The sequence below is a fragment of the Balaenoptera physalus genome, assembly GCF_965194825.1.
Source record: "Balaenoptera physalus genome assembly, chromosome: 16".
Lineage (NCBI taxonomy): Eukaryota > Metazoa > Chordata > Mammalia > Artiodactyla > Balaenopteridae > Balaenoptera > Balaenoptera physalus.
In genome coordinates, this window is record NC_138898.1 from 72,565,277 (window position 1) to 72,579,052 (window position 13,776).

Genomic DNA, 13,776 nt, shown 5'->3' on the forward strand with positions numbered 1-13,776 from the left:
GACACTGATTCCTCTTAGTGCATGTGGGGCCCCAAGTGGGCCTCAAGGACAGAGAGGGGTGGGTGGGAGGCAGCTTGGGCTGACGCAGAGCCCCGAACGTGGGCACTCAGGTTCCAGGGGGCTCTCCCTTCCTCCTCACCATCCTTCTCTCTCCCCACAGTTCCTTTCCAGTTTTGTAATCTGCCTGCTGCCTCCTGGAGCTTGGGCGGGCTGAGAAGGGATGTCCTCAGCACCCCCTGCCCCTGGGGATGCCGTGCCCCCAGTTCCCCGGGGAATCTCCTGAAATGCAGGCGCCATGGGGTGATCTAGCCTCTCCTCCTGGCTTCTCAAACTGGAACGAGGGTCCCCTAGAGAACACTGGACTCCAGGCACACCTTCCTGGAGCAGCCGTAGGACTTAGGGGAAACCAACCACCCACTGAAAGAAGCACAGATGTACTGCAGGAGTGTGGGAAGGGAGCCTGTATTTATCGTATCACACAGGAGACATGAAGGTCCGATTCAGACCTATTCCATTCGTCTTACCCTGCGTCTGATTCTTTTTCTTGCAGTTAGTTTCGGTGGATACTGTACGGGCTCTGCTCAGGTCCCAAGATGATGCCCCTCCCAGGAGGTGGTTCATGGCAGGTGCCCGGGTGCAGAGGCCTGGTCCTCTTGCATCCGTTTGGGACAACTCTGAAGGGTCACTGGAGGTCCAGAGCTCCCCTTACTGTCAGCCTCGGGCCTCCTCGTGGGCGAGCTCCTCCCGCCCAGGAGCCCTTGCCGTAAACCTGCTCGCTCACAACTCCCATTCTCAGACTCTTTCCACAGAAACCAACCTATGGGCCGTCAATATTTAAAAATCGGGGGAGGTCACACACAAGTCAGGATTCCTGCTTAATCTTGAAAAATGGGGCAATCTCGGCAATTTGGGGCATGCACCCTGCGTGGCTGCTCCTGGGTGGGGACACTGCGCTGCCTGGCGGGTCAGGTCCCGCCACATCCGCAGCTTCTCTCGCTGCGTTACCTGCTGCCCGTGCCGCTGAGCTTGGTGCCTCTGGCTTCAGAGCCGTCGGGGGTGCGCGAGGCGCCTCAGCCTTTCGGGAGGACGGGCATGTTCCTCCTCCTTTGTCCATCAGGGCCTGGGGTGGGGGGCGGGTGCGGGGGAGAGTTGGAGAAGCCCTTCTGAGGAGACCCGGGCAGGGCGGGTACGGCCGGCTGGTCTCCGCCAGCTTCGGAGGGAAGGAGGGGAACAGGAGGGGTCCAGCCTGGACCAGCCTGAGCCGCGCACCCTCCCTCTGTCCCCGCAGCCTGTATGATGAACGTCCACAAGCGCTGCGTGATGAACGTCCCCAGCCTCTGCGGCACAGACCACACGGAGCGCCGCGGCCGCATCTACATCCAGGCCCACATCGAGAGGGAGGTCCTTATCGTTGTCGGTAGGTGGCGCTGGGGCTCCCGCTCCGGTTCCGCTAGGTTCGGACCTGGCTGGACCGCTGAGTTAGGGGAGGGGAGGTTGGTGGAGGGATGGGCGGTGCAGGGGCGGGGCGAGAGGTGCGGTGACACTGCCTTCCTCTTCTACCCCCTCCCCCCGCCGCCGCCGCCCCCCATTACAGCCCATCCCCGCTGTAGGCATCCTTAGAGACCATCCCCGCAGGGAGAAGCTCTCAGCGCCTCCGGTGCGCTGGAGCTTAGAGTTGGGGCACCAGCAGTACATTACTTTTCTCGAAGACCTCAAAGGAGCCAGTAGAGCAGACAAAATGCTGAACACCTTAGTTTTATGGCACTGTGCGCCCCTGGGGGCTTTCCATGTATTTGAAGTATTTCTTTCTTAAACCTGACGGCGGCCTCACTGGTCCCTGTTCTGTTATTCTCCATACTTTTCGCGCTTCTGAAATACTTCATAGTAATAAGAAAGAGGGATAATACAGCCTCTTATGAGATGTGCAGCGTGGTGTCTGTCCCTCCTAATGGAGCATTCACAAAATGCTTGGCTCTGACATGTGCAGCTCAAACAAAATGGAAATCTGGCTGTGCTGGATGGGTAACTGCTCAGCCATAAAGCTACAGTAAACGCAGCACTGAACTGGACCAGAATGGGACTAAAACTTTGTTTTTTAAAATTTATCTTATTATTATTTTATTTTTTATGTATTTTTTGGCCGCGCTGTGCGGCATGTGGGATCCTAGTTCCCTGACCAGGGACCAGACCCTCGCCCCCTGCATCAGAAGCACGGAGTCTCAATCACTGGACCGCCAGGGAAGTCCCCAGAATGGGACTAAAACTTTGAAGGAATTCTCCCCCAGAGGCTTGTGTCAAACTTCTTAGAATTTACAATTTGTCAATCTAAACAAGGTTTTATGACTTGATAGCTTAGGAAATTGATCATAGAAGGGATTGATTTTGCAAAAATTGGTCTGAGGCCCTGGAATGGTTCAGCAGCTCTGAAGCACTGAGCCTACCCCACATAAAAGTTGAAAGATAGCCCTGTAAAATATAATCCCTGTTTTAAACTGAGGTTCATGACACCCAGTGGGCTCTTATGGAACGTGTATTCCGTTGGATTGTTTTTTCCTCTGAAAGGAAGGCAATGGCTGACCTGACTTCTTCCCAGTGAAATGCTTGAGGGTCCCCCCAGGAGGAAAAGCCTCACGAGAAGCTGGTTTCCCACACTGTCTAAGCTTCCTGGGCTGGAGGGGCAAAAATGAGACCTTGCTGCTCTCTACTGTTATTCTGTAGGAACTACACTGGCTCAGACATTACTAGGGCCAGCCAACCTTCAAGGAACCCATTAAATGCGCAGTGCTCAAAACCAAGCCACAGCATAATGCTCTCGAGGTCCATCCATTGTTCCCACCACAAAAAAGAAATAATTATGTGAGGTGATAGAGGTGTTAGCTAATGCCAGGGATGTAATCATATTGCAATATACAAATGTATCAAATCAACACATCCCTACACCTTAAACTTACACAGTGCTATATGTCAGTGATATTTCAATTAAAGAGAAAAGACCTCTTTCAATCCTCAAAACAGCCTTGTGAAATATCTATTACACTTGTTTTATGAATGAAGATACTGAGGCTCAGAGAAGTTGTGCTTCTGAGCGCTCACACCGTTTGTAATCATCATCATCATACAACAGTGACTAACATTTGAGTTTTTAAGTGTGTTAATCACCCTGCAAAGCACTTATAGGCAATATCTTGTTTAAAAATTTTCAGTAACTCTAATGAGCTAGGTAGTATTATCGTTCTACCTATCAGAAAACAGGCTTAGAGAGTCACACGTGGCATCCCCTAGGTCTGTTCACTATTGTGATATACTAGGTTACTTTTTGGTTTAGTTCCCTGCACTAACTCTGCCCCCATACCTTATTTATTCCCTCTGTGGTTTAGCTGCATTACCTCTTATGTGTGTTTCTTGGGCACTTTGTTTCACGTGGTACAGTACAACCTCTCTTCCAATTCGAGGTCAAAGTCTTCCCCCTGAATCACAGATACACTGTCTTATATCTTGATCACAAGCTGATGATTTTCAGGCAATCCCAATGAGGGGTGTGGTATATTTGTTTCCTAGAGCTACTGTAACAAAGTACCACAAACTGGGTGGCTTCAAACAACAGATATTTATTCAGTCACGGTTCTGGAGGCTGGAGACTAGCAGTCTGAAATCAAAGTGCCGGCAAGGTTGGTTCCTTCAGGAGGGCTCTGAGGGAAAGTCAGTTCCATGCCTCTCTCTTGGTTTCTGGTAGTTGGCGTCAATCTTTGGGGCTCCTTGGCTTGTAGCTGCATCACTCCAATCTCTGCTTCCATCATCACATGGCATTCTTCCCTGTGTGTCCATCCAAATTTCCTCTTCTTCTAAGGACTCCAGGCACTGGATTAGGGCCACCCTAATCTAGTATGACCTCATCTTGACTTGGTTATTACATCTGCAAAGACCTTATCTCCAAAAAAGGTCACATTCGTATGTATTGGGATTAGGACTTGAACACCTCTTTTAGGGGGATACAATTCAACCCATAACAAGAGGAAGGAAGAAAAGTTAGGACTCCCTTAAAGTTAAGGACAGAATATCTGCATGCTCACGGTTCTGCTAGCACTAACTGAATAGCTACCAATATACTAATAGCACTTTGTGGTTTTCCAAGTGCTTTGATACTGGGTCATCCAGTGGAGATAGTGGTGTTGCCAACATACAGAAGGGGAAACTAAGACTCGGTGAGGTTGGACGACTTGCCTGATGTCTCGTGCAGAGCAGGGATGAGCACCTGGGCCTCCTGTCTGCAGGTCACTGTGCCCTGCTATTGCCTCCTCACCGTGCCAGGCACGGTCAGTACCTGGTGCGGGATCATTGATTGATTGATGATAGAAGAACCTGATGCTTTCTGCAGTTCTCTAAATACAGAGCCAAGATGGAGATTTTTGTTCAAGTGATTTACTGGGGCTGCTCATGAGATGAGGAGTGAGGGTAGAGGAGGGAAAAGCTGAGTGAGAGTGTGGTCTCCATTGAAGACCAGCTGTCGCTGGATCCCATGGAGTCCTGGACCACAGATTATAGCACAGGGTCAGTCCCTCCTCGAGGCAAGAGGGCTGTTCTGTTAGGGTCAGACACTGCTATGGGCTGAATTGTGTCCCCTTAAAATTCACATGTGGAAGCCCTAACCCAATGAAATGGTGTTTGGGGATGGGGCCTTTGGGAGATAATTAGAGTTAGGTGAAGGTGAGGTTCTTATGATGGGCTTGGTGGCTTTGTGGCCACATGAGGGCACAGCAAGAAGGTGGCCACCTGCAAGCCAGGAAGAGGGCTCTCGCCAGCAACCGAATTGGCCTGCACCTTGATATTGGACTTCCTGCCTCCAGAGCTGTGAGAAATAAACATCTGTAGTTTAAGTAACCCAGTCTGCGGTATTTTATTTCCGCAGCCTGGGCTGGCTAAGGCAGTCAGTCTTTGCTCCAGGCTACTGGGATTGAAAGTGGGATGGTACCTCCCAGAATCCATGGCTTCTGTGAGACTGAGGGCAGCTATCTGGACATGGGGCATCTGTGAGCCATTAACAGCCAACACTCACGGTAGCCGGGAGCTGGGTGCCTTGGCCCGAGTGGAGGGGAGCTGGCAGGGTCTGGGTCTCCTGGGTGTACCTCTGATCTCCCAAGCATCCTTCTGGTTTCATTGCTGGGACTCCAGGCGCTCCTCCTTGATCTCAGCCAGACAAATCAGAGAGAAGAGAGCCCTTCCCAGCAGTGTGAGGCCAAACATGACCTGTGGTGTTGAATCGCCCTGCTTCATTCAGACTGTAGAGGCACATCCAGTGTTGGTACTTGCCACTCACCAGCCCAGGACTCCTGAATGTCACATGCTCTTTGAAATCCCACCATCTCCAGAGGCACCAGGCTACAGGTGCTTCTGAAAGATCTGAAGGTTTCCTCATCTCCTCTGGCTCCTGAAATCCTGGCTTTATATCTGCTGTCAGGGATCTTGCAGGTCAAACTCAGAAGGGAAATCCAGTCAGTTCTCTTTCTTTAAAAAGCTCATCACTGGTTTCTCATTGCCCTTAGGGCAGGCTAACTGTAACGTGGTAATCTCATTATCTATTCTCTGTCTCCTTGCTTTTCTTTAATCCTTCATCCCCTCCAGGCTGCCACCCACCATAGGACATCTGCATACTCTCTCCCCTCCATCTGGAGTGTTTGCCCTTTTGTCTTCTTCCAGCAGTTTACTCTTCCTCTTCCTGTAGGTCTCAGCTCATTCTTACAATCAAGGACGCTTCGCTAGACCTCCCTTTATTGTAGACATTCATGGTATCCTGAACTTGAACTTGTGTCAATTGTGCTTTTTTGTTGGGTTGATTAGTGTCTGCATCTTCCTCTGGGCTTTAAGCTCCGTGAGAGCAGGGCTGTGTCTGTCTTGACTCACCACTGCATCCCAGCACCTAATGTGATGACATCACTAAGTATTTGTGGAATCAGTGGATATATGTGTGAAGGAGATACCACTAGAGGATCCTGGTGGATACCAGAACTTCACAGGTGATTCCCAAATCAGTGCCTTCTAAAGTGAGGAGCTAAAAAGTTCAGCAGATAATCCAATTCACACCATCATCCTTAAGGAAGGAGACCACGCAGAAAATCTGAAGGACCAGGTCCAAGGTCAACAGCAAGTATTACTGGGACTGGGACTCACCCTTTGGAGCCATAACTACCCTCATTCCCTGGATAATGTAGAAAAGACACAGAACAGTGGGACCTGTAGAATCACAGGAAATCATGTGGACATCATGATGCCCTGTGTTACCATGGAGGGGAGGCAGTACAATCAGAATCCCTGATCAAAGTTGTAAAATGCTCCTGGAGGTTATGAAGCCCATGTCCTTATATATAAAATAACCCTTTTCAATTCAGTATCTCCCTATTAACATAGCAACTAATATCCCGTTATTAACATTTCCATCTACATTGCAGCAGTCTGCAAATCCTTAACCATATCCATAGTTCTATCTCACAAAAATTGGGGCTGTTCTTAAAAAAAGCAGAGGAGCGACGTTTTAGATGTTTCTCTTTGGGACACCCATTCAGTGTTCTTACAATGTATTATGTTGTACACAACCTTCTCAGACTGAAGCATCTCCCAGAAAGACTTAGGAACTCCCAATACTTTGTATTTAAATCCTTCCCAAGATCTGACAACCACACATCAAAAGAAGAAGAGCACCATAGGAACATAAATCCTTGACAGGCTATTGGGAAAGGTCGAGGATCGTATCCACCTGTACACTAGATTCCAAAAGAAGCTTTAAAAGCATTCTTAGGAGAAAGGAAACTAACGTTGAAGGCTCAAAGAAGCCCCTCTTGTTATGTAAAGAACTGTTTCAAGGTAGAAAAGGTTCTGCCCACCACGGAAACTCTAACAAGGGGGGAAGAGTTCAAGGAAACCAACGAGGGCCCTTCTATTTGGGTATCTTCCTTCCATAACCAATATGGCAGGACAAGACCAGAAGAGCAGAGGGCAGGCCTGGGTATGGTGTACCTGAGGGATGAGGTGGGAGGTGGGGATAGTTTGGTGTTTAGGTGTTTACAGTGTGAGAAAGGTGGCACGTTATAGGTAGGAAGGTGAGATGGGCTCAGTAAGCACAGATGTTCATTCATTCATTCATTCATTCAGGAAGGGCCTGACTACCAGGTTGTATCCATTGACAAATGAGATCTCATCTTTGCCCTCGGGGAGCTCACAGCTTAGTGGGAGAGATAGACATAGATAATTATATTGCAATGTGGCAGATGGTGTGATGGTACCATGGGGGCTCTCAGAGGGGCACCTGAAGCTTCCTGAAGGAAGCCATGGCTGAGTTGAGTCTGTAAGATGTATAGGAGTTATCTGGGTGGAGCAAGCTTTGTGTCAGGGTAAATAAGAAAAATAATATCAGCTCTGTTTATTGAGTTCTTATTACATGCCAGGAGCTTTACACAGATCAACTCATTAATCTTCAGAACAATCCCCTGTCGTAGGTATTATTATTATCCCCATTTTACCTGTGAGGAAACTGAGGCACAGAGCCGGTTAACTAACTTTCCCAGAATTGCACAGTAAGTGGTGAGTCTCATATCTAAGCCCAGGCAGTTCAGCTCGATGGCCCTCAGTCTCACCATGATGCTGCATTCCAGGCAGAGGGAATATGGTGCACAAAAGTCTGGAGGCTGGAAAAATGGCAGGGGATGAGGGAGGCTGTTAGCTGTTGAGTGTGACTTCCCTTCCCTACGTTCTAGTTATAAGCTCCTCTGGAATCTATTCACTCACTCTGCCAATCATTCACTTATTCATTCAACAATATGTATTGAGTTTCCATTGTTTGTCAGGCATGTTCTAGACCATTGGGATACAACAGGGGGCAAGACAAATCTCTTTTCCTGGACAAACATCACAACCTAGGGTCTTGGCAATTCCCTAGGACTCTTGGAATTTTTTCTCATCTTTCTTCCTTCTGTTTACCATGGAGAATTTCCTTCTTGTCAGGTTACATTCACTGCCCTTCAAGTGTTTTTCAGACACTGTCTGTCCATTTCCTCTTTAAAACCTCAGAGGTTTGGGAATTTGGGACACAGAGCCAGAATGACCTGAAGGCTATTTCTGCTTTTTTCCTGTCACATCCTTCCCCGAGCTAGCTCTCTGATTTAAGGGGAAAGGGAAGGAGGGAGGAAAAAGGAAATGTAATGAAGAAAAACCCAGACGGATTAGTATCTCAAAATACTACCCAGCCATGCATCAACTGCAGGGATATAAAATGACCACAAGCTATCCAGCAATCCCACTCCTGGGTGTATATCAGGACAAAACTATAATTCAAAAAGATAATCAACTATACTTCAATTAAAAAAAAAAAAATCACAAGCTAGGCCACTAGGGTCCACTAGGGGGCAGCCTTTGCCTTCAAAGCCATTCCTCCCCCCAAAATCTTTTTTTTTTTTTTAATTTTTTAAATTGGAGTATAGTTGATTTACAATGTTGTGTTAGTTTCTGCTGTACAGCAAAGTGAATCAGTTATGCATATACATGTATCTACTTTTTTAGATTCTTTTCTTATGTAGGTCATTATGGAGTATTGAGTAGTCTCTGTGCTCTACAGTAGGTCCTTGTTAGTTAACTACTTTATATATAAGAATCTCTTTCAAGAGATGCCCAGATCTTGCAGAACAAAGTGAAACCACAACACCATCACTGTCCGTAATGGAAGGTGTCACAGCAACAGTTATCCCCTTCTCCCCCCATTAAACAGGTGAATCACGGGGGCCCAGAAAAAGGAATCACTTCTCAAGGCCACACATCCTGGAGTGGGGATAGGGCCCAGTTCTTGTGGATTTCCCACTCCTTTATTATACTACTGGTTAGTATTTTCCCCCCAACATTTTATTATGAAAAATGTCCAGCATACAGCAAAGTGGAAAGAATTTTACAGTGAACAGTCATTTATCCGCCACCTAGATCCTGCCATTAACATTTGCTTAATCATGTGTCCATCCATCTCGCTCTCCATCTATCAGTTTGTCTTATTTTTGACACATTTCAAAGTAGATTGAAGATATCAATTCAGTTCCCCCTAAACACTTCAGCCTGCACATCATCAACAAGAGTTCAAAACATATTTACAATTTCTTTAAACTTGTGAGGTAAAATTTACATACAGTGAAATGCACACATCTTCAGTGTACAATGGCTAAGTTTTGATAGATGTGTAACCCTATCCCCTATCACGTTCACCCTCTTTTTTTGATGTCACAGCTGCCGTTGAGGATCTGGTGAAAGCTGTGAACACCATTCTCAGAGCAATCCCCGTGTATGCCGACATGCATGCCCCCCACCCCTGCGGACTTCGGGAATTAGGGCGCCAGGGCACCTAAGATCTTTTAGATTATATTACACTTGATAGTTGTTAAATTTGAGGGGGGGTGTAAATTGTAATGCAGTAAAATAGATCTGTGCAAACCACTTCATTGTGTACTCACTGGAGAGCACATTCCCTTAAAACAAACTTAGCAAGACACCCATGTTACTTTGCTTCTCTTTAGTGTTTTTGTAATGAAGTTGAGTTAAATCCTATCTCTACCTATGGAAGTTAACCATCTTTCTCAATGCATTATAGATAGTTGTCTGCACACCGCTGAGGCCAGGGCAAGAATCCCCTGCCCACCCTTCATGGGAAGACTTTTGACTTGGTAGGTGGTAGTTGGTGTCTGGACACTGAAGGAGGTGGAGTTGACTTGAGAAGATGGAGGGAGCTAAAGTCTTTCTACCCAGTGTTCCTTCTCTTGTTCCCTGAGTGTTTAAGTCTTGTGAGAACTGTCAAACCCAGACCGCTGTCTGAGGCACCCAAACCTTGGGATGTGCTGGATACGCGGTCGTGGTTCCTAAATGCCTGCTGAATGGCACTGGTGGGGGCCCTGCCAGGACCTGCAGGGCTGTGACTTGTTACCGCCTTTGGGGGAAGTGGTCCGACAATATCTATTAAAATATATATACATATACACACTTTGACTCTCAAATTTCCCTTTTGGGAATCTATCCTATTGAAATAAATCACTAGCATCGAAGGAAATAACATCCAGAACAAGCATGTTTATTGATGTTTTCTTTGCAGTGGCAAAGAATTGGAACCAGCCTAATTGGGCTAATATCCATTTTATGAGGTATTATGCAGTTGTTGAAAACGGTGAGTCTAATTGGGTGTGTGGGGTTTCTGTGTGCCCTACGCAGGTACGTGGGGAGTTTCTTGCCTTTTGGGAGGTCTGAGGTCTTCTGCCAGCGTTCAGTAGGTGTTCTGTAGGAGTTGTTCCACGTGTAGATGTATTTCTGATGTATTTGTGGGGAGGAAGGTGATCTCCACGTCTCACTCCTCTGCCGTCTTGTAGGTCTCTCTCTGTGTGCGCTTTAAAATCCCATACCCCTTGCTAGTGGACAATCTCAGTGAAACGGGATGCGCCTCGTCCACTAGATGGCAGGCTTTACCGTGCTCTGCTTCTGCAGGGACGGCCACAGGTGGAGGCTGGGTGGTGTGTGCCTCCCAGCCCACCTTGGCCATGACATTTCGCCTGTCCTGAAGCTTTGGTGTTAGTATCTCAGGGGCCAGAATCCCCTTTTGTCGGCCGCCTGAACCTCCCCGCGTGCCCTGAAATGGTCCTCACGCAGCTCGGAGCCCCGGCTCATGTAAAATGACCAGAGCCCTTCTCTGCTGTGCCTTTGTCTCCTGCTGCAGGGAGAGAAGGCATACCTCGCTTTTTCCGTCACTAGCTCCACCTGCCCTTCTCACTGGCTTGAGGCAAGTCTGTACAATGTAGTCCAATCTACAGGCCAATATAGTCTAGGATCCCAGAGCTTGCGCAAGGGCTTTGGGGTCAGGCCTGGGTTCGAATCCTGCTTCCCCTGCTTCTTCAGCAAGCACTCGTCAGGTGCGTCCTGTGTGCCAGGCACCTTACCATCACGAACAAGACCGCGCTTGCTCTTGTGTACTGTGTTCTTTCTTTCTTTTTTTTTTTTTTAACATCTTTATTGGAGTATAATTGCTTTACAATGGTGTGTTAGTTTCTGCTTTATGACAAAGTGAATCAGTTATACATATACATATGTTCCCATATCTCTTCCCTCTTGCGTCTCCCTCCCTCCCACCCTCCCTATCCCACCCCTCTAGGTGGTCACAAAGCACAGAGCTGATCTCCCTGTGCTATGAGGCTGTTTTCCACTAGCTAGCTATTTTACGTTTGGTAGTGTATATATGTCCATGCCACTCTCTCACTTCATCCCAGCTTACCCTTCCCCCTCCCCATATTCTCAAGTCCATTCTCTAGTAGGTCTGTGTCTTTATTCCTGTCTTGCCCCTAGGTTCTTCATGACCTTTTTTTTTTTCCCTTAGATTCCATATATATGTGTTAGCATATGGTATTTGTTTTTCTCTTTCTGACTTACTTCACTCTGTATGACAGACTCTAGGTCCATCCACCTCACTACAAATAACTCACTTTCGTTTCCTTTTATGGCTGAGTAATATTCCATTGGATATATGTGCCAAAACTTCTTTATCCATTCATCTGTTGATGGACACTTAGGTTGCTTCCTTGTCCCAGCTATTGTAAATAGAGCTGCAATGAACATCTGTGTTCTTTCTGATGATGGGAGACAACCACTGAGCAAACAGAATCCTTCTTTATGTGATAAAGGTTATGAAGGAAATAAAATAAGGCTGAGGGCTAGCACTTTCCCAGTGTTCTCACGTAATCCTATCAATAGCCCTGTGAGAGAGTTACTAATATCATCTCCATTTTACAGGTGAGGCACACAGAGGGAGGTTTATGACTTGCTCAAGTGCCACAGCTCCAAAGGGGTGGAGCTGGGACGTGAACCCATGTCGGTTCCAGAGCGTGAGGCTCTTGAACACCATCTCTCCCACCTCTGTCCCTCCTTGGGGGTGGGGTAACACCACTCCCTTTTCTGAAACACTTCCTGTGTCCGGCCGTGCCGCGGACCGCACAAGCACAGCTCCCGCTGTTAGAGTGATTCTCCCCGGGCCACCGAGGAGGAAGTGGGTGCAGGGCCCGGCTGCCTTGCGCTGATGGAGACGTTGCTTCCCAGGGCTCCGTTTTCCCAGTACCCCCCGCTTGCCCATTTTTCTCCTCCAGGAACGTTCGAGCCAGTACTTGCTGGGCTATGAGGCTGATGATGATACCAGTTCTTCAGGTCAGCCTGCCTGTTTGCAGAAAGGCTGGCTTCATCGGCCACGACCTGCCCAAGAGGCTGGCTGAGTTCCTAGGTTGTGAGAGGTGGACTAATGGGGAAGGTCTTCTCTTCAGACCTCACTGTGGTAGGGCCAGGGGCTCTCTCTTCCTGCTTGGAAGGTAGGGAATACCTGGATGGCTCAGGAGGACAAGGTGAAGGTGGTGGAAGTACCCACCTCAGGGCCATGTGGCTGTGGGAATCCCACAGGCTGTGTGTGCAAGTGTTTAGAACACCACCTGGAACATACTTGGGGTGCCATATGTATTTGCCGCTAGTCTGGTCGGCGTGGTTTACCCAACCCTTTCCAAGTTCCCTGGTTGATTTTTGCAGGATTTGCCAAGTTTGGAGTTTCCTGTTTAGTGAGCTTTTTCTTTCCTCCCAAAGTGGCATGTTTTCAGGACATGGTTTCTTGGGTGAGAAGTCCAGCTTCTTGGAGACTGTAATGGGCAGGCAGAGAGAGGGGTCAGAGGCACCCCTAATAAATGTCAGCTGTTGTTTTCTCTCTTATTACTACCCTCCTGGGTACCATATGTCCTGGAAAACTTACAACACTTAAGCTGACTCTTTGATGAGGAAGTGAGGCATTTGGCTCCACTGAAGTGCCCTGAGAGGGGGGGTGCCTGCCCAGCTGAGGAGTTCAGAGGACCTGGTTGCTAAGCCTGCCACCTTAAGACACTGTTCCGGTTATATATGCAGCCAGCATGTACTAAGCACTTACTGTGTGCCAGGTGCTTTAAGGGAAGCATCGCATGTCGTGCTCACCTCCAACCTTTGAGGTTTCACCCCCATTGTTCAGGTGAAGAAGCTGCAGCTTGGAGAGGTTAAGTAATTCATTTAAAGTTGCACAGTCATGAAGTGGCAGATCTACGGTTCAAAGCCGGGCTGATGCCAGAGCCTGTGTGCCTAACCTCTACCCCATCCTGCCTCCCTGGGTGCTCAAGCTGGTGGAACTGAGGGCATCCAGAAGGTGAGAGGGAGAGGGATAGAATAAAGTTCACAGCAGTATCTTGAGAAAACGTTTTCACTTAAAAATAAAAAGGTGTTCAGGTTACACAGGGAAACATCAGGACACAAGGTGGTTTGAGCTTCTGGGAGGAACAGGTCTTCATGGGAAAACCAACTTCCCACCTGGATGGATTCTGGGCCTTGCAAGCCTCCCGTATCATTCAGAGAATCAGAGTCACCAAGCAGACAATGGAACAAGGGATTTACTGGAGGAATTTGACCTTACGCAAGCTTGGAGAAGCTGGGGATGGGAACGGTGTGCTGGGAGACCAGAGGAAGAGCAGTGAGTGGTCCAGGCAGGCAGGTTGCAGTTAGTAGGGAATCCAGTAAGCCAGGCACGTCGGGCTACCAAAGGGTATATTATTTAACCTCGTGAAGCTTCTACTAGTATCATCTCTTGGGTCACCCAGTACAGGTGTGCCGACAGCTTCTTACTCATTTGAAGACAGCTCTTGGGGGCCCCAGAATCCTTCAGTTCCCAGGTGAAGCTGCCCCAACTCCTTCAGCCATTGGCTATCTAATCCCTAACCC

The 13,776-nt window shown here is 48.1% G+C and overlaps 1 protein-coding gene and 1 long non-coding RNA gene across 4 annotated transcripts in view; one reads left to right on the forward strand and one right to left on the reverse strand.

Moving 5' to 3' along the window:
• LOC309645684 overlaps nucleotides 1-13,776 on the reverse strand; it is a 594,963-nt gene that overhangs the window by 236,599 nt on the left and 344,588 nt on the right. The window lies entirely within an intron of this gene.
• Nucleotides 1-13,776, forward strand: part of PRKCB (protein kinase C beta) — a 315,654-nt gene that overhangs the window by 166,541 nt on the left and 135,337 nt on the right. For all 3 annotated transcript variants that reach the window (XM_082431039.1, XM_082431040.1, XM_082431041.1), the window contains exon 5: nucleotides 1,289-1,417. In XM_082431039.1, the coding sequence (XP_082287165.1) occupies nucleotides 1,289-1,417 (129 nt within the window). The remainder of the gene's footprint in view (nucleotides 1-1,288; nucleotides 1,418-13,776) is intronic.